Genomic DNA, 27,560 nt, shown 5'->3' on the forward strand with positions numbered 1-27,560 from the left:
CAATGCACATACTATGATGATTAACTTGTGTGATGACTGTATTATGTTGATAGTATATATTTGTACCATGAATTGATTAACGTGGACCCCGACTTAAACAAGTTGAAAAACTTATTCGGGGTGTTACCATTTAGTGGTCAATTGTACGGAATATGTACTGTACTGTGCAATCTACTGATAAAAGTATCAATCAATCAATCAATAGCCAGTTTTCTGGTGACAAAACAAGATTATTTTAGTCAAAGTCACACCGATTAACAAGACAAGTCTACTGTGCTATTTTTCTGTGAAATAAACTTGAACGATTTAAAAATTTGTCTCACGACTTGATGATATGGAAAAATGTTTTTCTTCCTGAAGATAAAGCATTTGATAAGCACTCAGCTCACACATGCTTACTGCAATCATCATTGATGCAGAACCAGCAGACAATAACCAACATTATGTTTCATGTTCATTGGAAATTCCCCCGACAACTCGTACAGCAAATGAATATGTTTGTCTTGATACAAGGAAGAGCGTTAGCTAACTTAGCATCAACTTAAGACAATGATGTTGCCCAGCTAGCTAGGACTTCACTTACATTCTAATTCCTGCTGCTTCTTCCCTGCTGCGGGCGAATAACTGTCTGATATCCATCTAGGAGTTACAGTTTGAGTCAAATCAAAATCGAAATAATATAATTAACAAATTGTTGTTGGCTAACGTTACCTACCTCAGCAGTGATTCGCACCCCCCCCCCCCCCCCTCTCTCAACTGAAGTCTCCATCCACACGTGAATAAATTACCATATTAAGTAGCCATGTGCTCATTGTTGCGTGGACTGAATACAGTAGCAATCAATTAACATACTAAGTAGTATGTGCGCTGTTGTTAGATTAGATTAGATTAGATTAGATAGTACTTTATTTATTCCGTCAGGAGAGTTCCTTCAGGAAAATTACAATTTTCAGCACAATCCCATTCAAGATCAGACAAACATTACAGGGAGACAGAACAGGATCGCTGACGGGCTGCCGGCTTCCAGCGCCCCTTACTATGTCTATGTTATGTAGACTTAAAACTCTGAAGCGTTTTTTTTTATTGGTGAAATTTGTACTGGGGCACTGCAGCTCAACACTGGGGCACATGCCCCAGTGAAATCTGTCTGGTTGATGATAAGAAAAGTCTACGTTTCAACCCCATGTGCTTTAACGTAATAGCTCGTTTCCAGTCTTTCTGTTATCTCTGTTGTTTATGGTGGCGGTTGTTATTATTAACTGGCGGGAGGAGCAATCGCATTCATTTGACAACACGTCCGTGTTGCATGTGCCCAATCAGTCAAAGTTCATTTATGTAGCCCTAAATCACAAGTGTCTCAAAGGGCTGCACAAGCCACAACGACAGCCGCGGTTCAGCGCCCACAAAAGAGCAAGGAAAAACTCACAACCCAGTGGGACGTCGATGAGAATGACTATGAGAAACCTTGGAGGGGATTTTTTTTACAAGTGTCACGTAGGTTACCAGCAGTTGGAGGAGGAAAAAGTTGTTGTTTTTTTGTAAGTGTCAATATTTTAGGGTGCCAGCAGCTGGACGGGAAAAAGTCGGGATTTTTTTGTAAGTGTCAAAAAGTCGGGATGTTTTCATGTTTTCTAAGTGTCACTTTTTTAGGGTACCAGCAGTTGGAGGGAGTCATGATCAGTGGTCTGGATTATCTTTTTTATTTTCAATCTAAGACTCCTTCAGTTCCTGTTTCTGTGCACCCTTGTTTGCTTTGGTTACCATGGTTACTTATTACTTCCACCTGCTTCTGATTAGTGTTCACCCGCTCACCTGCTGCCTGAGCACTAATCAGAGGCATTATTTAAACCTGCCTTGTCCTCCAGTGAGGGCTGGAGTATTATTTGCTGTATGCTGGATCCAGACTCCTGTCCCTGTTTGCTGTTTCCTGGTTTGTGTTTTCCTTGCCTTTTTCTTTTTTTTTTAACATTAAAACCATGTATTCATTTTCCAAGACTGTCATCTGTGCATCTTGGGGTTTGTCACCACCACTTCGTGAAGGAGGGGAAAAAAGTCGGGATTTTTTTCTAAGTATCAAAAGTGTCAAGAAGTCGGGATTTTTTTTAAGTGTCACTTTTTTAGAGTACCAGCAGTTGATACTTTAGACCAAGGGTCACCAACGCGGTGCCCGCGGGCACCAGGAGGCCCGTAAGGACCAGATGAGTCGCCCGCTGGCCTGTTCTAAAAATAGCTCAAATAGCAGCACTTACCAGTGAGCTGCTTCTATTTTTTTTTTATTGTATTTATTTACTAGAAAGCTGGTCTCGCTTTGCTCGACATTTTTAATTCTAAGAGAGACAAAACTCAAATAGAATTTGAAAATCCAAGAAAATATTTTAAAGACTTGGTCTTCACTTGTTTAAATTAATTCTTTTTTTTTTTTACTTTGCTTCTTATAACTTTCTGAAAGACAATTTTAGAAAAAAATACAACCTTAAAAAATATTTTTGGATTTTTAAGCACATATAACTTTTCACCTTTTAAATTCCTTCCTTTTCTTTCCTGACAATTTAAATCAATGTTCAAGTATTTTTTTTGTATTTATTGTAAAGAATAATAAATACATTTTAATTTAATTCTTCATTTTAGCTTCTGTTTTTTCGACGTAGAATATCTGTGAAATATTTCTTCAAACTTATGATTAAAAATCAAATAAAATATTCTGGCAAATCTAGAAAATCTGTAGAATCAAATTTAAATCTTATTTCAAAGTCTTTTGAATTTCTTTTAAAATTTTGGTTCTGGAAAATCTAGAATATATAATGATTTGTCTTTGTTAGAAATATAGCTTGGTCCAATCTGTTATATATTCTAACAAAGTGCAGATTGGATTTTAACCTATTTAAAACATGTCATCAAAATTCTAAAATTAATCTTAATCAGGAAAAATGACTAATGATGTTCCATAAATTCTTTTTTTAATTTTTTCAAAAAGATTCGAATTAGCTAGTTTTTCTCTTCATTTTTTTCGGTTGAATTTAGAATTTTAAAGAGTCAAAATTTAAGATAAACTATATTTCAAAATTTAATTTTCATTTTTTTCCTGTTTTCTCTTTCAAACCCTTTAATTAAGTGTTTTTGTCATCATTTATTCTCTACAAAAAACCTTCCGTAAAAGGAAAAAAATGTACAACGGAATGACAGACAAAAATACCCATTTTTTATATATATATAGATTTATTTATTAAAGGTAAATTGAGCAAATTGGCTATTTCTGGCAATGTATTTAAGTGTGTATCAAACTGGTAGCCCTTCGCATTAATCAGTACCCAAGAAGTAGCGCTTGGTTTCAAAAAGGTTGGTGACTCCTGCTTTGGGGTGGCATAGCTCGGTTGGTAGAGTGGCCGTGCCAGCAACTTGAGGGTTGCAGGTTCGATTCCCGCTTGTGCCATCCTAGTTACTGCCGTTGTGTCCTTGGGCAAGGCACTTTACCCACCTGCTCCCAGTGCCACCCACACTGGTTTAAATGTAACTTAGATATTGGGTGTCACTATGTAAAGCGCTTTGAGTCACTTGAGAAAAGCGCTATATAAATATAATTCACTTCACTTCACTTTAGACACTAAGAAATAATCACGACTTTTTGACACTTACAAAAAAAATCCCGACTTTTTTCCCTCCAGCTGCTGGTACCCTAAAAAAGTGCCACAACACTACTTTTGAGCAGTGATGCACACATACTCTGTCCCGATGTAATATTTGTAACTTTACATATTCACACAGTTTAAATAAGTACAGGCCACAAAAGGTATTATCATGATCTTCTCTCCGTGTGAAAATGAAAGTACTATATAACCTAAACCAGGCCTGGGCAATTATTTTGACTCGGGGGCCACATTTAGAGAAAAAAATGTGCCTGGGGGTCGGTATATCTATTATTAGGAACACCGATATAAAACCTCACAATAATGTCTGCTTGAATGCTAAAAACTTTATGACGGATCGCCTTAAAAAAAACTTAAAGGAATTTTACATTTTTGTACGAACGATAAAACACTGAATATTGACAATATGAATGTCACACCCGCGTTCCATCGACATATTTTACAATCAAGTGAAACACAACAAAAATGCAACAAACAGCGAAATATGAACGGGAAGGGTACAGTAGAAGCATTTAAGTCTCACCTTAAAACTCATTTGTATACTCTAGCCTTTAAATAGACTCCCTTTTTAGACCAGTTGATCTGCCGTTGCTTTTCTTTTTCTTCTATGTCCCACTCTCCGGTGGCCATATACTGCTTGCCTGTGTATCGGCTGGGGACATCTCTGCGCTGCTATTCCGCCTCCGCTTGGGATGGTTTCCTGCTGGCTCCGCTGTGAACGGGACTCTGCTGTGTTGGATCCGCTTTGGACTGGACTCTCGCGACTGTGTTGGATCCATTGTGGATTGAACTTTCACAGTATCATGTTAGACCCGCTCGACATCCATTGCTTTCCTCCTCTCCAAGGTTCTCATAGTCATCATTGTCACCGACGTCCCACTGGGTCATCATTGTCACCGATGTCCCACTGGGTGTGAGTTTTCCTTGCCCTTATGTGGGCCTACCGAGGATGTCGTGGTGGTTTGTGCAGCCCTTTGAGACACTAGTGATTTAGGGCTATATAAGTAAACATTGATTGATTGATTGATTGAAAATAAACCCACCAACAATCTGATATATCTGACATATCACTAAGCTCTAGAACTTTGTTGTGAAAATCTCCTACCGCGTCTGCTTGGTGGCTCGTCTGAATTGCTGTGATGTAGATGACCATAGTAACTAATTAGATGACCATCCATCCATCTTCTTCCACTTATCCGAGGTCGGTTCGCGGGGGCAGCAGCCTAAGCAGGGAAGCCCAGACTTCCCTCTCCCCAGACACTTCCTCCAGTGGATCCCGAGGCGTTCCCAGGCCAGCCGGGAGACATAGTCTTCCCAACGTGTCCTGGGTCTTCCCCGTGGCCTCCTACCGGTTGGACGTGCCCTAAACACCTCCTTAAGGAGGTGACTAAGGCACGTTAGGGTTCGGGAGGCATCCTGACCAGATGCCTGAACCACCTCATCTGGGCCTCAGTCTCCATCCATTTCCTACCGCTTATTCCCTTTTGGGGTCGCGGGGGGCGCTGGCGCCTATCTCAGCTACAATCGGGCGGAAGGCGGGGTACACCCTGGACAAGTCGCCACCTCATCGCAGGGCCAACACAGATAGACAGACAACATTCACACTCACATTCACACACTAGGGCCAATTTAGTGTTGCCAATCAACCTATCCCCAGGTGCATGTCTTTGGAAGTGGGAGGAAGCCGGAGTACCCGGAGGGAACCCACGCAGTCACGGGGAGAACATGCAAACTCCACACAGAAAGAATCCGAGCCTGGATTTGAACCCAGGACTGCAGGAACTTCTTATTGTGAGGCAGACGCACTAACCCCTCTGCCACCGTGAGGCCTCAGTCTCCTCTTCGATAAAATGTTTGTGTTGCCCACAGTCTCCTTCTGGATAAAATGATGTCCTAACAGCTACAACAATTCTAGGAATCACAGTGTTCTACTCAACAGTCTCTACTTTGCTGCAGTACGCCACTGTCTTGCTGACCTCAATCTCCTCTTGAATGAAATATTCTTGCCACCACAATCAGAGAAATAATTACAGTTACCACTTTGCAACATCCATCCATCCATCATCTTCCGCTTATCCGAGGTCGGGTCGCGGGGGCAACAGCCTAAGCAGGAAAACCCAGACTTCCCTTTCCCCAGCCACTTCGTCTAGCTCTTCCCGGGGGATCCCGAGGCGTTCCCAGGCCAGCCGGGAGACATAGTCTTCCCAACGTGTCCTGGGTCTTCCCCGTGGCCTCCTACCGGTTGGACGTGCCCTAAACACCTCCCTAGGGAGGCGTTCGGGTGGCATCCTGACCAGATGCCCGAACCACCTCATCTGGCTCCTCTCGATGTGGAGGAGCAGCAGCTTTACTTTGAGTTCCTCCCGGATGGCAGAGCTTCTCACCCTATCTCTAAGGGAGAGCCCCGCCACACGGCGGAGGAAACTCATTTCGGCCGCTTGTACCCGTGATCTTATCCTTTCGGTCATGACCCAAAGCTCATGACCATAGGTGAGGATGAAAACGTAGATCGACCGGTAAATTGAGAGCTTTGCCTTCCGGCTCAGCTCCTTCTTCACCACAACGGATCGGTACAACGTCCGCATTACTGAAGACGCCGCACTGATCCGCCTGTCGATCTCACGATCCACTCTTCCCTCACTCGTGAACAAGACTCCTAGGTATTTGAACTCCTCCACTTGGGGCAGGGTCTCCTCCCCAACCCGGAGATGGCATTCCACCCTTTTCCGGGCGAGAACCATGGACTCGGACTTGGAGGTGCTGATTCTCATTCCGGTCGCTTCACACTCGGCTGCGAACCGATCCAGCGAGAGCTGAAGATCCCGGTCAGATGAAGCCATCAGGACCACATCATCTGCAAAAAGCAGAGACCTAATCCTGCGGTTACCAAACCGGAACCCCTCAACACCTTGACTGCGCCTAGAAATTCTGTCCATAAAAGTTATGAACAGAATCGGTGACAAAGGACAGCCTTGGCGGAGTCCAACCCTCACTGGAAATGTGTTCGACTTACTGCCGGCAATGCGGACCAAGCTCTGGCACTGATCGTACAGGGAACGGACCGCCACAATAAGACAGTCCGATACCCCATACTCTCTGAGCACTCCCCACAGGACTTCCCGAGGGACACGGTCGAATGCCTTCTCCAAGTCCACAAAGCACATGTAGACTGGTTGGGCAAACTCCCATGCACCCTCAAGAACCCTGCCGAGAGTATATAGCTGGTCCACAGTTCCACGACCAGGACGAAAACCACACTGTTCCTCCTGAATCCGAGGTTCGACTATCCGACGTAGCCTCCTCTCCAGTACACCTGAATAAACCTTACCGGGAAGGCTGAGGAGTGTGATCCCACGATAGTTGGAACACACCCTCCGGTCCCCCTTCTTAAAGAGAGGAACCACCACCCCGGTCTGCCAATCCAGAGGTACCGCCCCCGATGTCCACGCGATGCTGCAAAGTCTTGTCAACCAAGACAGCCCCACAGCATCCAGAGCCTTAAGGAACTCCGGGCGGATCTCGTCCACCCCTGGGGCCTTGCCACCGAGGAGCTTTTTAATTACCTCAGCGACCTCAGCCCCAGAAATAGGAGAGTCCACCACAGATTCCCCAGGCACTGCTTCCTCATAGGAAGATGTGTTGGTGGGATTGAGGAGGTCTTTGAAGTATTCCTTCCACCTATCCACAACATCCGCAGTTGAGGTCAGCAGAACACCATCCGCACCATACACGGTGTTGATAGTGCACTGCTTCCCCTTCCTGAGGCGGCGTATGGTGGTCCAGAATCGCTTCGAAGCCGTCCGGAAGTCGTTTTTCATGGCTTCCCCGAACTCCTCCCATGTCCGAGTTTTTGCCTCCGCGACCACTGAAGCTGCACACCGCTTGGCCTGTCGGTACCTGTCCACTGCCTCCGGAGTCCTATGAGCCAAAAGGACCCGATAGGACTCCTTCTTCAGCTTGACGGCATCCCTCACCGCTGGTGTCCACCAAGGGGTTTTAGGATTGCCGCCCCGACAGGCACCAACTATCTTGCGGCCACAGCTCCAATCAGCCGCCTCGACGATAGAGGTGCAGAACATGGTCCACTCGGACTCAATGTCCAGCACCTCCCTCGTGACATGTTCAAAGTTCTTCCGGAGGTGGGAATTGAAACTTTGTCTGACAGGAGACTCTGCCAGACGTTCCCAGCAGACCCTCACAATGCGTTTGGGCCTCCCAGGTCTGTCCGGCATCCTCCCCCACCATCGCAGCCAATTCACCACCAGGTGGTGATCGGTAGAAAGCTCCGCCCCTCTCTTCACCCGAGTGTCCAAAACATGAGGCCGCAAATCCGATGACACAACTACAAAGTCGATCATGGAACTGCGGCCTAGGGTGTCCTGGTGCCAAGTGCACATATGGACACCCTTATGTTTGAACATGGTGTTTGTTATGGACAATCCGTGACGAGCACAAAAGTCCAATAACAAAACACCACTTTGCAACAGTGCTTCTTTGTTTCTGCCCTGTCTCCCCTGGGGTAATAATACGTCTTAAGCACTACAAACCTCTGCTTGAATTACAGTGTGATTTTCCAAAGTCTCCATTTCAATTAAGCGTTTTTTTTTTTGTTTTTTTTGCTGTCCGCAGTCTCCTCTTGGATTAAACTGAAGTTTTAACAGTTACAAATCCCAGAAGGTATACTTCACAATCTCCACCTTGTTGTAGTGATCCATTTTCTTGCTGCCCCCCCAGTCTCCTTTTGAATAAAATGTTCCTGCTGCCCTCAGTCTCCTCTTGGATAAGAAGTCTGAACTGCTACAATCCTAGAATGTCTCTGCAATGAGGTGGTGACTTGTCCAGGGTGTACCCCGCCTTCCGCCCGATTGTAGCTGAGATAGGCGCCAGCGACCCCAAAGGGAATAAGCGGTAGAAAAATGGACGGATGGATCCTCCACAGTCTTAATTTTATCGTAGTGCTCCCTTTTCTTCTCTTCAATAAAATGTTTGTGTTGCCCACAGTCTCCTTCTGAATAAAATGATGTCCTAGCAGCTACAACCGTACAAGGAAATACAGCGTTCTACTTGCAGCAATGCGCCATTTTCTTGCTGACCTCAATCTCCTCTTGAGTGAAATATTCTTGCCACCACAATCAGACAAATAATTACAGTTACCACTTTGCAACAATGCTTCTTTTTTACTGCCCTCAGTCTCCCCTTGGGTAAAATTAAGTCTTAAGAGCTACAAGCCTCTGCTTGAATTATAGTGTCATCTTCCACAGTCTCCATTTCGTTTAAGCATTTTTTGTTTTTTTGCTGTCCGCAGTCTCCTCTTGGATTAAACTGAAATATAATTAGGATTACCATAGTAAATAATTAGATTACCATAGTGTGGAGAGGCGGAGCCAACAGTCCGACAGAGAGGCAGGGCGCGCTGGAGATGGCGGCGAGGAGGCGGGGATGGCGAGCGAACGCGAGGCTGGGCGTGCCAGGAGCGACGCCACAAACGAGATCAGGTGTGTGGATCGCGCACCTGTACATGATTAACGTATCTCCTTTCACTGTATAAAAGGGGAGAAGGAGGAGAGAACGGGGCTGGTGATGGTGCGGAGCAAGAAAAACACCATTTAAGTCTCACCTTAAAACTCATCTGTATACTCTAGCCTTTAAATAGAGCTCCTTTTTAGACCAGTTGATCTGCCGCTTGTTTTCTTTCTCCTATGTCCCCCCCTCCCTTGTGGAGGGGGTCCGGTCCAATGACCATGGATGAAGTACTGGCTGTCCAGAGTCGAGACCCAGGATGGACCGTTCGCCTGTATCGGTTGGGGACATCTTTACGCTGCTGATCCGCCTCCGCTTGAGATGGTCTCCTGTGGACGGGACTCTCGCTGCTGTCTTGGATCCGCTTTGAACTGAACTCTTGCGGCTGTGTTGGAGCCACTATGGATTGAACTTTCACAGTATCATGTTAGACCCGCTCGACATCCATTACTTTCGGTCCCCTAGAGGGGGGGAGGGGGGTTGCCCACATCTGAGGTCCTCTCCAAGGTTTCTCATAGTCAGCATTGTCACTGGCGTCCCACTGGATGTGAATTCTCCCTGCCCACTGGGTGTGAGTTTTCCTTGCCCTTTTGTGGGTTCTTCCGAGGATGTTGTAGTCGTAATGGTTTGTGCAGTCCTTTGAGACATTTGTGATTTGGGGCTATATAAATAAACATTGATTGATTGATTGATACAAAGACGGGGACGGAGACAAGAAGAGGCGGACTGAAGTCCGTGCTGCTGAAAAGCAGCAGAGGGAGACGGGAGACGCAGCAGAAGAGCGACCCGACCGCAGACAAGCTTGTGTGGGAAAATAAAGCAAGTCAAACCTGCTCGGAGTCATGTCCTTCCTTGGTGGTCCATGGAACCCGCAAGACGACGGCACGAGTCCGTCACACATAATAACTAACTAAATTACCATAGTAACTAGTATATCACCCAAAAGCGCAGATTCCAACCATAGAAATACTTTGTATAGTTCAAGACTTAGGGTCATTAGAAAACATCACTGCACATCATAATGGCAGCTACACTTTTCATCCTAAAGGTCTAAAAAAAAAATATATTTGGGAATGTCTAGCGGGCCCAGATTGAAAAGGTTAACGGGCCGCATGACCTAAACGCATCCCACGGTCATGCAGGGTTCAACTCATAACAGACTCGACACCCGTCTTGTGAAGTGTGCGCCTGCAGCAATAAAAATGGTATTATTATGATGACTATTGCTTGGGAGAGTGTCACCTCAAAGTAGTCCCGCTCTTTTGTCTTGTGCAGTGGAGGGTCTGCAGTGCTATGGCTGCAACATCATCCAGGGCCAGCGCTACGTGGACGTGGGCTGCTCCAACCCGGAGGTACTCACCTGCACCCACTCGCACAAGGGCTTCAAGCACCGCTTCTGCATCAAGACAGAGAGCAGTGAGTAACATCCCTCCTTACAAGCACAATGGCGAGAAGCGAACCTCTGGGGCTTTGGACTCGGAGCCCCGCCCCCAGTGGACCTCATTCCACATGTTTCAGGTTTCTACCCGCAGCCTCTCGTGGTCTCCCTTGACCTCCACATCTTCACAGTATCCAGCCCTCAAGCGGTGCTGGTAATTTCATTAAACATTGTTCATTATGGAGCACATACTGGATACCCTACTGTGGTTTCTTATTAGAAATGAACCCAATAGCTTGGGTTTGGGCCCTGTGATGGGGTGGCGACTTGTCCAGGGTGTACACCGCCTTCCGCCCAATTGTAGCTGAGATAGGCCCCCAGCGTCCCAAAGGGGAATAAGCGGTAGGAAATGGATGGATGGATAGGCTTGGGTTTGCCTGGCTATTTGTCGCTAGGCAGACAAGCAAAAGGCGCAAAAGTCTGTGTCATTTTCCACAGTCACCATTTTGCTTCGTTTTCTTACTGCCCGCAGTCTCCTCTTGGATTAAACTGAAGTTTTAACCGTTACAAATCCTAGGAGGTATACTTCACAATCTCTACTTAGTTGTAGTGATTCATTTTCTTGCCGCCCCCGAGTTTCCTTTTGAATACAATGGTCTTGCTGCCCTCTGTCTCCTCTTGGATAAGAAGTCTGAACAGCTACAATCCTAGAATTGATTACTGTAAAGTGTCGTCCTCCACAGTCTCAACTTTGTTGTAGTGCTCCCTTTTCTTCTTTTCAATAACATTTTTGTGTTGCCCACAGTCTCCTTCTGGATGAAATGATGTCCTCACAGCTACAACCATACAAGGAATTACAGTGTTCTACTCAACAGTCTCTACTTTGCAGCAGTGCACCATTTTCTTGCTGACCTCAATCTCCTCTTGAATTAAATTTTCTTGCAACCATCCATCCATCCCATCCATTTTCCCAGAAGGTATACTCCACAATCTCAGCCTTGTTGCAGTGATCCATTTGTTTTTTGCTGCCCCCAGTCTGCTCTTGAATAAAATGTTCTTGCTGCCCTGAGTCTCCTCTTGGATAAGAAGTCTGAACAGTCTCCATTTTGTTTAACTGCTTTGTTTTCTGGTTAGCCTCTGTCTCCTCCTGGATAAAATTAAGTTATAACTGCTACAACCCCAGGGGAATACAGCGTTGTACTCAACAGTCTGCGCTTTGCTTCAGTGCAGTTTTCTTGCTGCCCGCAGTCTCATCTTGGATAGAAATAGTCTCCAACAGTCATAAGTCTAGAGGAAGTAATGTCCAGAGACGCTTGTTGTTCTCCGTTGTTGTTAGTATGTGAAAGCGATTAAGTACAGTTCTTCACTTTTTCTGCCCTTAGTCTCCCTTAGAGTAAAATTAAGTCTTAACAGCTACAAAGCCTCTGCTTTGCTGCAGTGCTCCATTTTCTTGAATAAAATGTTCTTGCAACTACAATCAAATAAATAATTACATTTACCACTTTGCTACAGTTCTTCTTTTTTTCTGCCCTCACTCTCCTCTTGGGTAATATTAAGTCTTAACAGCTACACGCCTCTGCTTTGCTGCAGTGCTTCTTTTTTTTTTGATGCACTCAGTCTTCTTTTAAATACAATTTTCTTGCTGCCATCAGTCTCCTTCTGGATAAAGTCTTACCAGCCACAACCCTGGTAGCAATTACGGTGTCATTCTCCACAGTCTCCATTTTGTTTAAGTGCTTTGTTTTCTTGTTGCCCACTGTGTCCTCCTGGATAAAATTAAGCCATAACTGCCACAACCCCAGGGGAATTACAGTGTTGTATTCACCAGTCTGTGCTTTGCTTCAATGCTGTTTTCTTGCTGCCCACAGTCTCATCTTGGATATGAATAGTCTCCAACAAGCATAAGCCTTGAGAAAGTAATGTCCAGAGACGCTTGTTGTTCACCGTTGTTAGTGTGTGAAAGCGATTCATTACAGTTCTCCACAGTCTCCATTTTGTTTAAGTGCTTTGTTTTCTTGTTGCCCTCTGTCTCCTCCTGGATAAAATTAAGCCCAAACTGCCACAAGTCCAGGGTAATTACAGTATTGTACTAATTGGCACCCAGCATCAAGGTTTGGAATTGGGGGTTAAATCATCAAATATGAAACCTGGGCGCGGCCACCGCTGCTGCTCACTGCTCCCCTCACATCCTGGAGGGTTCTCAAGGGTGATGGGTCGAATGCAGAGAATAATTTTGCCACACCTCGTGTGTGTGTGACAATCATTGGTACTTTAACTTTAAGACTCTGCGTTTTGCTTCAGTACTGTTTTCTTGCTGCCCGCAGTCTCATCTTGGATAGAAATAGTCTCCAACAGTCATAAGCCTCGAGGAAATAATGTCCAGAGACGCTTGTTGTTCTCCGTTGTTGTTAGTATGTGAAAGCGATTAAGTACAGTTCTTCACTTTTTATGCCCTTAGTCTCCCTTAGAGTAAAATTAAGTCTTAACAGCTACAAAGCCTCTGATTTGCTGCAGTGCTCCATTTTCTTACTGGCCTCAGTCTCTTCTTGAATAAAATGTTCTTGCAACTACAATCAAATAAATAATTACATTTACCACTTTGCTACAGTTCTTCTTTTTTTCTTCCCTCAGTCTCCCCTTGGGTAATATTAAGTCTTAACAGCTACATGCCTCTGCTTTGCTGCAGTGCTTCTTTTTTTTTTTGCTGCACTCAGTCTTCTTTTAAATACAATTTTCTTGCTGCCATCAGTCTCCTTCTGGATAAAGTCTTATCAGCCACAACCCTGGTAGCAATTACGGTGTCATTCTCCACAGTCTCCATTTTGTTAAAGTGCTTTTTTTTCTTGTAGCCCTCTGTCTCCTCCTGGATAAAATTAAGTTATAACTGTCCCAAACCCAGCGGAATTACAGCGTCTGCGTTTTGCTTCAGTGCTGTTTTCTTGCTGCCCGCAGTCTCATCTTGGATAGAAATAGTCTCCAACAGTCATAAGCCTAGAGGAAGTAATGTCCAGAGACGCTTGTTGTTCTCCATTGTTGTTAGTATGTGAAAGCGATTAAGTACAGTTCTTCACTTTTTTTGCCCTTAGTCTCCCTTAGAGTAAAATTAAGTCTTAACAGCTACAAAGCCTCTGCTTTGCTGCAGTGCTCCATTTTCTTGCTGGCCTCAGTCTCTTCTTGAATAAAATGTTCTTGCAACTACAATCAAATAAATAATTACATTTACCACTTTGCTACAGTTCTTCTTTTTTTCTGCCCTCAGTCTCCTCTTGGGTAATATTAAGTCTTAACAGCTACACGCCTCTGCTTTGCTGCAGTACTTCTTTTTTTTGCTGCACTCAGTCTTCTTTTAAATACAATTTTCTTGCTGCCATCAGTCTCCTTCTGGATAAAGTCTTATCAGCCACAACCCTGGTAGCAATTACGGTGTCATTCTCCACAGTCTCCATTTTGTTAAAGTGCTTTTTTTTCTTGTAGCCCTCTGTCTCCTCCTGGATAAAATTAAGTTATAACTGCCCCAACCCCAGCGGAATTACAGCGTCTGCGCTTTGCTTCAGTGCTGTTTTCTTGCTGCCCGCAGTCTCATCTTGGATAGAAATAGTCTCCAACCGTCATAAGCCTAGAGGAAGTAATGTCCAGAGACGATTGTTGTTCTCCATTGTTGTTAGTATGTGAAAGCGATTAAGTACAGTTCTTCACTTTTTCTGCCCTTAGTCTCCCTTAGAGTAAAATTAAGTCTTAACAGCTACAAAGCCTCTGCTTTGCTGCAGTGCTCCATTTTTTTGCTGGCCTCAGTCTCTTCTTGAATAAAATGTTCTTGCAACTACAATCAAATAAAAAATTACATTTACCACTTTGCTACAGTTCTTCTTTTTTTCTTCCCTCAGTCTCCTCTTGGGTAATATTAAGTCTTAACAGCTACACGCCTCTGCTTTGCTGCAGTGCTTCTTTTTTTTGCTGCACTCAGTCTTCTTTTAAATACAATTTTCTTGCTGCCATCAGTCTCCTTCTGGATAAAGTCTTACCAGCCACAACCCTGGTAGCAATTACGGTGTCATTCTCCACAGTCTCCATTTTGTTAAAGTGCTTTTTTTTCTTGTAGCCCTCTGTCTCCTCCTGGATAAAATTAAGTTATAACTGCCCCAAACCCAGCGGAATTACAGCGTCTGCGTTTTGCTTCTGTGCTGTTTTCTTGCTGCCCGCAGTCTCATCTTGGATAGAAATAGTCTCCAACAGTCATAAGCCTAGAGGAAGTAATGTCCAGAGACGCTTGTTGTTCTCCATTGTTGTTAGTATGTGAAAGCGATTAAGTACAGTTCTTCACTTTTTCTGCCCTTAGTCTCCCTTAGAGTAAAATAAAGTCTTAACAGCTACAAAGCCTCTGCTTTGCTGCAGTGCTCCATTTTTTTTTTTTTGCTGCACTCAGTCTTCTTTTAAATACAATTTTCTTGCTGCCATCAGTCTCCTTCTGGATAAAGTCTTATCAGCCACAACCCTGGTAGCAATTACAGTGTCATTCTCCACAGTCTCCATTTTGTTAAAGTGCTTTTTTTTCTTGTAGCCCTCTGTCTCCTCCTGGATAAAATTAAGTTATAACTGCCCCAAACCCAGCGGAATTACAGCGTCTGCGCTTTGCTTCAGTGCTGTTTTCTTGCTGCCCGCAGTCTCATCTTGGATAGAAATAGTCTCCAACAGTCATAAGCCTAGAGGAAGTAATGTCCAGAGACGCTTGTTGTTCTCCATTGTTGTTAGTATGTGAAAGCGATTAAGTACAGTTCTTCACTTTTTATGCCCTTAGTCTCCCTTAGAGTAAAATTAAGTCTTAACAGCTACAAAGCCTCTGCTTTGCTGCAGTGCTCCATTTTCTTGCTGGCCTCAGTCTCTTCTTGAATAAAATGTTCTTGCAACTACAATCAAATAAACAATTACATTTACCACTTTGCTACAGTTCTTCTTTTTTTCTTCCCTCAGTCTCCCCTTGGGTAATATTAAGTCCTAACAGCTACACGCCTCTGCTTTGCTGCAGTGCTTCTTTTTTTTTTTTGCTGCACTCAGTCTTCTTTTAAATACAATTTTCTTGCTGCCATCAGTCTCCTTCTGGATAAAGTCTTACCAGCCACAACCCTGGTAGCAATTACGGTGTCATTCTCCACAGTCTCCATTTTGTTAAAGTGCTTTTTTTTCTTGTAGCCCTCTGTCTCCTCCTGGATAAAATTAAGTTATAACTGCCCCAACCCCAGCGGAATTACAGCGTCTGCGCTTTGCTTCAGTGCTGTTTTCTTGCTGCCCGCAGTCTCATCTTGGATAGAAATAGTCTCCAACCGTCATAAGCCTAGAGGAACTAATGTCCAGAGACGCTTGTTGTTCTCCATTGTTGTTAGTATGTGAAAGCGATTAAGTACAGTTCTTCACTTTTTATGCCCTTAGTCTCCCTTAGAGTAAAATTAAGTCTTAACAGCTACAAAGCCTCTGCTTTGTTGCAGAGCTCCATTTTCTTGCTGGCCTCAGTCTCTTCTTGAATAAAATGTTCTTGCAACTACAATCAAATAAATAATTACATTTACCACTTTGCTACACTTCTTCTTTTTTTCTTCCCTCAGTCTCCTCTTGGGTAATATTAAGTCTTAACAGCTACACGCCTATGCTTTGCTGTTGTGCTTCATTTTTTTTTGCTGCACTCAGTCTTCTTTTAAATACAATTTTCTTGCTGCCATCAGTCTCCTTCTGGATAAAGTCTTATCAGCCACAACCCTGGTAGCAATTACGGTGTCATTCTCCACAGTCTCCATTTTGTTAAAGTGCTTTTTTTTCTTGTAGCCCTCTGTCTCTTCCTGGATAAAATTAAGTTATAACTGCCCCAACCCCAGCGGAATTACAGCGTCTGCGCTTTGCTTCAATGTTGTTTTCTTGCTGCCCGCAGTCTCATCTTGGATAGAAATAGTCTCCAACCGTCATAAGCCTAGAGGAAGTAATGTCCAGAGACGATTGTTGTTCTCCGTTATTGTTAGTGTGTGAAAGCGATTCATTCTCCCATTGACCACTATTGAAATCAGGGCAAAATGCTGGTGGCAAGCGCAGAAGCGACCGACTAATTGGTGAACTGAGTTATCAGTTCTGGGAAACGCAAAAAAATTACAAGTAAGCTGACTAAATATAGGAAAGGCATACGGGAATTGAACGCTACACTGATACTTTATCTCTGGCTCTTTGTGTTGCAGGATGATATTGTCCTCTTTGTTCTCTAAAGCAGATAATGTGCTCAAGTTAGGGGAATATTTATGGGCAGGCTCGCAGCTTATTAAACGGTGATGAATGCACTGTGGCGTGCCAGACCGCGTTGGCGTCATCATTTTTAATCGTACTTTAATGCAACTGTTCCCCGTCCGCGGCTACCCGGTATGTGAATGTTCAGCTCGCGATAAAGCGGGTTACGTAATTTTTTTTTAGTGGCACTCCCGGGTCCACGAGAAGTCGCCCGATTGTGAAGTCAAACGGAGGATGTGGACATCCTCGACTGATGCACACGAGCATGGAGCGTCCAGATGTTCCCTCGCTTGACAAGTCTGGGAGGAGCCGCTCGCGGGCCGAAGGGCTGATGAAGCAACTTTACGGGCCGAGACAACCGGGGCTGACACAACATCACACAGAGTGACGAGCGTCTTGTCAAAATATTCTGTCAGCCTGGAAAGCTGCACTACACGTTCCTTTTTTCTTGCTGCCCTCAGTCTCCTCTTTGATAAAACTAATGTATGAAGGTCACAGGCCAATAAGCAATTGCAGCATCACACTCCACAGTTTGCATTGTACTTGCTGCGCTCAATTTTCTTGGTGCCTCAGTCTCCTCTTTGATAAAATGAGTGTCTGAAAGTCACAGGCCAATCAGCAATTGCAGCGTTACACTCCACAGTTTGTATTGTACTTGCTGCACTCAATTTTCTTGGTACCCTCAGTCTCCTCTTTAATAAGAATAGTGTCTGAAAGTCAAAGGCCAATAAGCGATTGCCGCATTACAGTACACAGTTTGTATTGTACTTGCTGCAATACATTTTCTTGGTGCCCTCAGTCTCCTCTTTAATAAGAATAGTGTATGAAAGTCACAGGCCAATCAGCAATTTCAGCGTTACACTCCACAGTTTGTATTGTACTTGCTGCACTCAATTTTCTTGGTGCCGTCAGTCTCCTCTTTAATAAGAATATTGTCTGAAAGTCACAGGCCAAGAAGCGATGGCCGCGTCACACTCCACAGTTTGTATTGTACTTGCTGCAATAAATTTTCTTGGTGCTCTCAGTCTCCTCTTTGATAAAATGACTGTCGGAAAGTCACAGGCCAATAAGCAATTGCAGCGTTACACTCCACAGTTTGTATTGTACTTGCTGCGCTCAATTTTCTTTGTGCCCTCAGTCTCCTCTTTGATAAAATGAGTGTCTGAAAGTCACAGGCCAATCAGTAATTGCAGCATTACACTCAACAGTTTGTAATCTATTTGCGTTGCTTCATTTTCTTGGTGCCCTCAGTCTCCTCTTTGACAATAATAATGTATGAAAGTCACAGGTCAAGAAGCTATCTCAGCGTTACACTCCACAGTTTGTATTGTACTTGCTACACTCAATTTTCTTGGTGCCGTCAGTCTCCTCTTTAATAAAAATATTGTCTGAAAGTCACAGGCCAAGAAGCGATGGCAGCGTCACACTCCACAGTTTGTATTGTACTTGCTGCAATAAATTTTCTTGGTGGCCTCAGTCTCCTCTTTGATAAAATGACTGCCGGAAAGTCACAAACCAATAAGCAATTGCAGCGTTACACTCCAGTTTGTATTGTAGTTGCCGCGCTCAATTTTCTTGGTGCCCTCAGTCTCCTCTTCGATAAAAGGAGTGTCTGAAAGTCACAGGCCAATCAGTAATTGCAGCGTTACATTCCACAGTTTGTATTGTACTTGCGTTCCTTAATTTTCTTGCTGCCCTCAGTCTCCTCTTCGATAAAATGAGTGCCGGAAAGTCACAAACCAATAAGCAATTGCAGCGTTACACTCCAGTTTGTATTGTACTTGCTGCGCTCAATTTTCTTGGTGCCCTCAGTCTCCTCTTCGATAAAAGGAGTGTCTGAAAGTCACAGGCCAATCAGTAATTGCAGCGTTACATTCCACAGTTTGTATTGTACTTGCGTTCCTTAATTTTCTTGCTGCCCTCAGTCTCCTCTTCGATAAAATGAGTGCCTGAAAGTCACAGGCCAATTAGCAATTGCAGCGTTACACTCCACAGTTTGTATTGTACTTGCTGCGCTCAATTTTCTTGGTGCCCTCAGTCTCCTATTCGATAAAATGAGTGTCTGAAAGTCACAGGCCAATCAGTAATTGCAGCGTTACACTCCACAGATTGTATTGTACTTGCGTTGCTTAATTTTCTTGGTGCCCTCAGTCTCCTCTTCGATAAAATGAGTGCCTGAAAGTCACAGGCCAATCAGTAATTGTAGCGTTACACGCCACAGTTTGTATTGTACTTGCGTTAATTAATTTTCTTGGTGCCCTCAGTCTCCTCTTTGATGAAATTAGTGTCTGAAATTCACAGGCCAATAAGCAACTGCAACGCTACACTCCACAGTTTGTATTGTACTTGTTGTGGTCAATTTTGTTAGTGCCCTCGGTCTCCTCTTTGATATAAAATAGTGTCTGAAAGTCACAGGCCAATAAGCGATTGCAACGTTACACTACACAGTTTGTATTGTACTTGTTGTGGTCAATTTTATTAGTGGCCTCAGTCTCCTCTTTGATACAAATTATGTCTGAAAGTCACAGGCCACTAAGCGATTGCAACGTTACACTCCACAGTTTGTATTCTACTTGTTGTGGTCAATTTTATTAGTGCCCTCAGTCTCCTTTTTGATACAAATAGTGTCTGAAAGTCACAGGCCAATAAGCGATTGCAACGTTACACTCCATAGTTTGTATTGTACTTTTAGTGCTCAATTTTCTTGTTGCACTCAGTGTCCTCTTTGACAAATTTAAGTCTCCAACAGTCAAAAGTCTACAGGGATTGTTGTGTTATACTCCACAGTCTCCACTTGGGCAGCAGTGCTACAATTTCTTGTTGCCCTCCATTTCCTCTCTGACAAATCTAAGTCTTTACCGACCACAATCAAAGAATGACAGTGTTGTACTCCACAGTCTCCACTTGACTGAGATGCTATGTTTTCTTGCTGTCCTCAGTCTCCTCTTGGATAACATTAAGTATCTAACAGTCATAGGTCCAAAAGAGATTGCTGTATTGTTGTATACGGTCGCTACTTGGCTGAAGTACTGTTTTATTGCTGTCCTCGGTCTTCCTTTTAGTTAGAATCAGGTCTCCTACAGCCATATGAGTGCAAACCATAATTTTGTAGTATTCTCCACATTTGCCACTTGGCGGCTGCCCTCAGTCTTCTCTAGGGTAAAGTTAGCCTCCACTATTGCCAACACTTTAAGGGATTACAGCCTTCAAATTACTGCAACATGACTATCCATGTAGGATGTTGGTAAGTGAAAGGGTCCCCCAGATAAACTAGAACAGAATCGTAGGGATTAAATAGTCTCTTCTTTCCTGACCAAACGTGTGTGTGTGTGTGTGTGTGTGTGTGTGTGTGTGTGTGTGTGTGTGTGTACATATATATATATATATATATATATATATATATATACACATGCATATGTACATACATATATACATATATGTAGGTGTGGGAAAAATCATAAGACTACTTCATCTCTACAGAACTGTTTCATGAGGGGTTCCCTCAATCATCAGGAGAAATCTCCTGATGATTGAGGGAACCCCTCGTGAAACAGTTCTGTAGAGATGACGTAGTCATCAGTAGATCATCTCCTGATGATCATCAGGAGATTTCTCCTGATGATTGAGGGAACCCCTCATGAAACAGTTCTGTAGAGATGAAGTAGTCTTGTGATTTTTCCCACACCTACAGAACTGTTTCACGAGGGGTTCCCTCAATCTTCAGGAGATTTCTCCTGATGATCATCAGGAGATGATCTACTGATGACTGCGTCATCTCTACAGAACTGTTTCATGAGGGGTTCCCTCAATCATCAGGAGAAATCTCCTGATGATTGAGGGAACCCCTCATGAAACAGTTCTGTAGAGATGAAGTAGTGTTGTGATTTTTCCCTTCAGGAGATTTCTCCTGATGATTGAGGGAACTCCTCATGAAACAGTTCTGTAGAGATGACGTAGTCATCAGTAGATCATCTCCTGATGATCATCAGGAGATTTCTCCTGGTGATTGAGGGAACCCCTCATGAAACAGTTCTGTAGAGATGAAGTAGTCTTGTGATTTTTCCCACACCTGCAGAACTTTTTCATGAGGGGTTCCCTCAATCTTCAGGAGATTTCTCCTGATGATTGAGGGAACCTCTCATGATGACTACTGATGACTACGTCATCTCTTCAGGAGAACCCCTCATGAAACAGTTCTGTAGAGATGAAGTAGTATTGGGATTTTTCCCACACAGACATAATGCGCTCTACCATGGTATCGAGCACTATTCTCTGGATAATCCAATCAAGATATATATATATATATATATATATATATATATATATATATATATATATATATATATATATATATATATATATATATATATATATATATATATATATATATATATATCTCCTCTCTGAGCTGCTACCTTACCGTGGTAGAGGAGTTTGCGTGTCCCAATGATCCTAGGAGCTATGTTGTCTGGGGGTTTTCATGCCCCCTGGTAGGGTCTCCCAAGACAAACAGGTCCTAGGTGAGTGATCAGACAAAGAGCAGCTCAAAGACTTCAATGGAATTACAACGAAATGAACCCAGATTTCCCTCGCCCGGACGTGGGTCACCGGGGCCCCGCTCTGGAGCCAGGCCCGGAGTTGGGGCACGATGGCGAGCGCCTGGTGGTCGGGCCTGTTCCCATGGGGCCCGGCCGGGCACAGCCCGAAGAGGCAACGTGGGTCATCCCTCCAATGGGCTCACCACTCATAGGAGGGGCCATAGAGGTCGGGTGCATTGTGAGCTGGGCGGCAGCCGAAGGCAGGGCACTTGGCGGTCCGATCCTCGGCTACAGAAGCTAGCTCTTGGGACGTGGAACGTCACCTCACTGGGGGGGAAGGAGCCTGAGCTAGTGCGCGAGGTAGAGAAGTTCCGGCTGGATATAGTCGGACTCACCTCGACGCACAGCAAGGGCTCTGGAACCAGTTCTCTCGAGAGGGACTGGACCCTCTTCCACTCTGGCGTTGCCGGCAGTGAGAGGCGACGGGCTGGGGTGGCAATTCTGGTTGCCCCCCGGCTCAAAGCCTGTACGTTTGAGTTCAACCCAGTGGACGAGAGGGTAGCTTCCCTTCGCCTTCGGGTGGGGGGACGGATCCTGACTGTTGTTTGTGCTTACGCACCAAACAGCAGTTCAGAATACCCACCCTTTTTGGGTACACTCGAGGGAGTACTGGAAAGTGCTCCTCCGGGTGATTCCCTTGTCCTACTGGGAGACTTCAACGCTCATGTTGGCAACGACAGTGAAACCTGGAGAGGCGTGATTGGGAAGAATGGTCGCCCGGATCTAAACCCGAGTGGTGTTTTGTTATTGGACTTTTGTGCTCGTCACAGTTTGTCGATAACAAACACCATGTTCAAACATAAGGGTGTCCATATGTGCACTTGGCACCAGGACACCCTAGGCCGCAGCTCCATGATCGACTTTGTAGTTCTGTCATCGGATTTGCGGCCTTATGTTTTGGACACTCGGGTGAAGAGAGGGGCGGAGCTTTCTACCGATCACCACCTGGTGGTGAGTTGGCTGCGATGGTGGGGGAGGATGCCGGACAGACCTGGCAGGCCCAAGCGCATTGTGAGGGTCTGCTGGGAACGTCTGGCAGAGTCTCCTGTCAGAGAGAGTTTCAATTCACACCTCCGGGAGAACTTTGAACATGTCACGAGGGAGGTGCGGGACATTGAGTCCGAGTGGACCATGTTCCGAACCTCTATTGTCGAGGCGGCTGATTGGAGCTGTGGCCGCAAGGTTGTTGGTGCCTGTCGTGGCGGTAATCCCAGAACCCGTTGGTGGACACCAGCAGTGAGGGATGCCGTCAAGCTGAAGAAGGAGTCCTATCGGGTTCTTTTGGCTCATAGGACTCCGGAGGCAGTGGACGGGTACCGACGGGCCAAGCGGTGTGCAGCTTTAGCGGTCGCGGAGGCAAAAACTCGGACATGGGAAGAGTTCGGGGAAGCCATGGAAAACGACTTCCGGACGGCTTCGAAGCGATTCTGGACCACCATACGGCGCCTCAGGAAGGGGAAGCAGTGCACTATCAACACCGTGTATGGTGCGGATGGTGTTCTGCTGACTTCGACTGCGGATGTTGTGGATCGGTGGAGGGAATACTTCGAAGACCTCCTCAATCCCACCAACACGTCTTTCTTTGAGGAAGCGGTGCCTGGGGAATCTGTAGTGGTCTCTCCTATTTCTGGGGCTGAGGTCGCTGAGGTAGTTAAAAAGCTCCTCGGCGGCAAGGCCCCGGGGGTGGATGAGATCCGCCCGGAGTTCCTTAAGGCTCTGGATGCTGTGGGGCTGTCTTGGTTGACAAGACTCTGCAGCATCGCGTGGACATCGGGGGCGGTACCTCTGGATTGGCAGACCGGGGTGGTGGTCCCTCTCTTTAAGAAGGGGGACCGGAGGGTGTGTTCCAACTATCGTGGGATCACACTCCTCAGCCTTCCCGGTAAGGTTTATTCAGGTGTACTGGAGAGGAGGCTTCGCCGGATAGTCGAACCTCGGATTCAGGAGGAACAGTGTGGTTTTCGTCCTGGTCGTGGAACTGTGGACCAGCTCTATACTCTCGGCAGGGTTCTTGAGGGTGCATGGGAGTTTGCCCAACCAGTCTACATGTGCTTTGTGGACCTGGAGAAGGCATTCGACCGTGTCCCTCGGGAAGTCCTGTGGGGAGTGCTCAGAGAGTATGGGGTATCGGAATGTCTTATTGTGGCAGTCCGCTCCCTGTATGATCAGTGTCAGAGCTTAGTCCGCATTGCTGGCAGTAAGTCGGACACGTTTCCAGTGAAGGTTGGACTCCGCCAAGGCTGTCCTTTGTCACCGATTCTGTTCATAACTTTTATGGACAGAATTTCTAGGCGCAGTCAAGGCGTTGAGGGGTTCCGGTTTGGTGGCCACGGGATTAGGTCTCTGCTTTTTGCAGATGATGTAGTCCTGATGGCTTCATCTGGCCGGGATCTTCAGCTCTCACTGGATCGGTTCGCAGCCGAGTGTGAAGCGACTGGAATGAGAATCAGCACCTCCAAGTCCGAGTCCATGGTTCTCGCCCGGAAAAGGGTGGAGTGCCATCTCCGGGTTGGGGAGGAGACCCTGCCCCAAGTGGAGGAGTTCAAGTACCTAGGAGTCTTGTTCACGAGTGGGGGAAGAGTGGATCGTGAGATCGACAGGCGGATCGGTGCGGCGTCTTCAGTAATGCGGACGTTGTATCGATCCGTTGTGGTGAAGAAGGAGCTGAGCCGGAAGGCAAAGCTCTCAATTTACCGGTCGATCTACGTTCCCATCCTCACCTATGGTCATGAGCTTTGGGTCATGACCGAAAGGATAAGATCACGGGTACAAGCGGCCGAAATGAGTTTCCTCCGCCGGGTGGCGGGGCTCTCCCTTAGAGATAGGGTGAGAAGCTCTGCCATCCGGGAGGAGCTCAACGTAAAGCCGCTGCTCCTCCACATCGAGAGGAGCCAGATGAGGTGGTTCGGGCATCTGGTCAGAATGCCACCCGAACGCCTCCCTAGGGATGTGTTTAGGGCACGTCCAGCTGGTAGGAGGCCACGGGGAAGACCCAGGACACGTTGGAAAGACTATGTCTCCCGGCTGGCCTGGGAACGCCTCGGGATCCCCCGGGAAGAGCTAGACGAAGTGGCTGGAGATAGGGAAGTCTGGGCTTCCCTGCTTAGGCTGCTGCCCCCGCGACCCGACCTCGGATAAGCGGAAGATGATGGATGGATGGATGGATGGATATATATATATATGTATATATATATATATATATATATATGTATGTATATATACATACATACATACATATATACATACACATATATATACATATATATGTGATGAAAAGTTAACCTAAAAAGAGGTCCAAAAAATATTTACTAAATAAAAAAGTCAAATCTTCCACCCTTAGATTCAATTATAGTCATTCCAAGTCCTGATTCTGAGCTTTTTGTTTCCAGGAAATGCCTGGTTGGATTTGGGAAACTCCAAATGATAAATAAAGTGTTGCAAAAGTCTGTAAGATGGAGTTTGAATGCCATGTTCTTTGATGAAATGAAATAAGGTTTCAAGCTTAGACTGTCACTATATTTTTTACAGTGTAAACAGTATTGTGTGAACTAGGTCTCCTGTGCGCCTTAAAGATGTCCTCCAAATTACACACTTGCAGTATTTCCTGTCGACCTCAGCTTTTTTTTTTTTTTCTGCTGAGCAAATCACTCTTCTCTGACTGACCTGTCTCCTTCCTCCATCCATCCATCCTTGCAGCTGCACTGGGCATCGTCCTGACCAGCGGCTGCGCCACGTCCAGACATTGCCAGCAACAGGAGCTGCCGGGCGTCCGAATCCACTGCTGTGACTCCGACCTGTGCAACAGCGCCCCCTCCAGGAGCCCGCGCACACTACTGCAGTGCGCCTGCGCGCTGGGCAGCCTCCTGATGCTCAGATTGTGGCTGTGACGGAAAAGGGGACACAAACTCACTGAGTGTATTTAAAAATAATAATAATAATAAATACCATAAAAACTGTCACGTCCTCACTCGCTTGACATTTCATGTCAAGGGTCGAACGGATTGTAATGACATCCGGTAACAACTTTGCAAATACTGGGAGACAAGCTTTCACTCTTGTTTTTGTTAATTTATAATTACACAATAATTAGTTTAAAAAATGTCCACACGACGACAGGTATGAGTGCACATTTGCAAAAAGTTGCGTATTTATTTTCACCTTTTGTTTCGTTTTTTGAAGCGGTAGAAAATGGATCAAAAAAAAATTGCATATAGGCATTCATGCTGCATTCAATACAACTGGGAAATCGAAGCTTTACATGCCTCTGATAGGAAAAATGTGACAAAGTCGAAACTTTTTTTTTAAATAAATCTTTATTTGTAAACTGCAACATTAACAAAAAAATCGAAAAATAATAATAATCAAAACAAGTACAAAAACAGTACAAGAACTACAAACCAAAGTAACTAAAGTAGAATGAAAATAAATATAAACAACAAAGTGCAAAGCCGTAGGCTCACACAAGTTCAGTAAATAATTGAAATTTGGAACACAGCATTGTCTGTCTATCTGTGTTGGCCCTGCGATGAGGTGGCGACTTGTCCAGGGTGTACCCCACCTTCCGCCCGATTGTAGCTGAGATAGGCGCCAGCGCCCCCCGCGGCCCCGAAAGGGAATAAGCGGTAGAAAATGGATGGATGGATGGATGGCATCGTTTTCACAGCTTTTTGGTTGTTAGAAGTAGAGAGTGTTTTAACGTAGAGTTCTAATTCTTTTTTTAAAGGCACAAAAAAAAGGTTGGGTATTTAGAAACTTACATTTATGAATATAAGACTTAGCGAATAGTATAATGAGGTTGGAAAGGTACAATTCATTATCAACTCTTTTTTTTTTTTTTTAATATTCCAGTTTTTGAGGTTTAATACAATTGTGGATTAATGAAAAATGTTATCTACCACACCCATTTTAGAATTTTTTTCTTTTTTTAAATTTTATAAACCTTTATTTAAAAACTGCAACATTTACAAATATCCATCCATCTTCTTCTGCTTATTCAAGGTCAGGTCACGGGGGCAGCAGCCTAAGCAGGGAAGCCCAGACGTTCCTCGCCCCAGCCACTTCATCCAGCTCTTCCCGGGGGATCCCGAGGCGTTCCCTAGCCAGCCGGGAGACATAGTCTACACAACTTGTCCTGGGTCTTCCCCGTGACCTCCTACCGGTCGGACGTGCCCTAAACACCTCCCTAGGGAAGTTTTCGGGTGGCATCCTGACCACCTCATCTGGCTCCTCTCGATGTCAAAACCCAAAGCTCATGACCATAGGTGAGGATGGGAACGTAGATCGACCGGTAAATTGAGAGCTTTGCCTTCCGGCTCAGCTCCTTCTTCACCACAACGGATCGGTACATTATTGAAGACGCCGCACCGATCTGCCTGTCAATCTCACCATCCAATCTTACCTCACTCGTGAACAAGATTCCTAGGTACTTGAACTCCTCCACTTGGGGCAGGGTCTCCTCCCCAACCCGGAGATGGCACTCCACCCTTTTCCAGGCGAGAATCAAACGAAAAATAATAATAATTCAAATAAGTACAAAAACAGTACAAAGGTGTTACTCAAACTACTTCACTGAGATGCGGTAATGTGACGTCACAACAATTTTTATCTGTATGTATTGGACATTATTTTCCTACAACGAAGGTTTGTTGTAAGGACTGTACAAAGAAAAAAAAATACGAGCTTACAGTATTCAGCCATGTGTTTGGGGTTTTCTTAAATTCCAACACAACACTTTAAAATCAAACCTTGTCAGAGCTGCATGTGAAAAACCTCAGATTTCCCAACTGTCTTAAATGCAGCACAAGTTATCACAAAAAACAAAACATTAGCATTCTACTCTCTTTTTTTCAAAATCATGTTTTCTCAATTTATTTCAGGCTTGTGGACATTTTACTGTAAAAAATGTCAATAATAAAGGAACCTTTCAGTTAAGACTAGTTTTTAAAAATGCTTTATTTCATACACTAACACTGTAGGCTTACAAACCCCGTTTCCATAGGAGTTTGGAAATTGTGTTAGATGTAAATATAAACGGAATACTATGATTTGCAAATCCTTTTCAACCCATATTCAATTGAATGCACTACAAAGACAAGATATTTGATGTTCAAACTCATTGTCTTGCTGAAATAAGCAGGGGCGTCCATGAAAAAGACGGCG

At 44.8% G+C, this 27,560-nt stretch overlaps 1 protein-coding gene across 1 annotated transcript in view; it reads left to right on the forward strand.

Annotated features, from left to right (window-relative positions):
• LOC133535758 (uncharacterized) overlaps nt 1-27,223 on the forward strand; it is a 47,164-nt gene extending 19,941 nt beyond the window's left edge. Inside the window, exons 2-3 of the mRNA XM_061875668.1 lie at nt 10,440-10,580; nt 25,098-27,223. Of these exons, the coding sequence (XP_061731652.1) occupies nt 10,440-10,580; nt 25,098-25,288 (332 nt within the window). The 3' untranslated portion in view covers nt 25,289-27,223. The remainder of the gene's footprint in view (nt 1-10,439; nt 10,581-25,097) is intronic.
• The last annotated feature ends 337 nt before the right edge of the window (nt 27,224-27,560 follow it).

This window comes from Nerophis ophidion, linkage group LG17, assembly GCF_033978795.1.
Source record: "Nerophis ophidion isolate RoL-2023_Sa linkage group LG17, RoL_Noph_v1.0, whole genome shotgun sequence".
Lineage (NCBI taxonomy): Eukaryota > Metazoa > Chordata > Actinopteri > Syngnathiformes > Syngnathidae > Nerophis > Nerophis ophidion.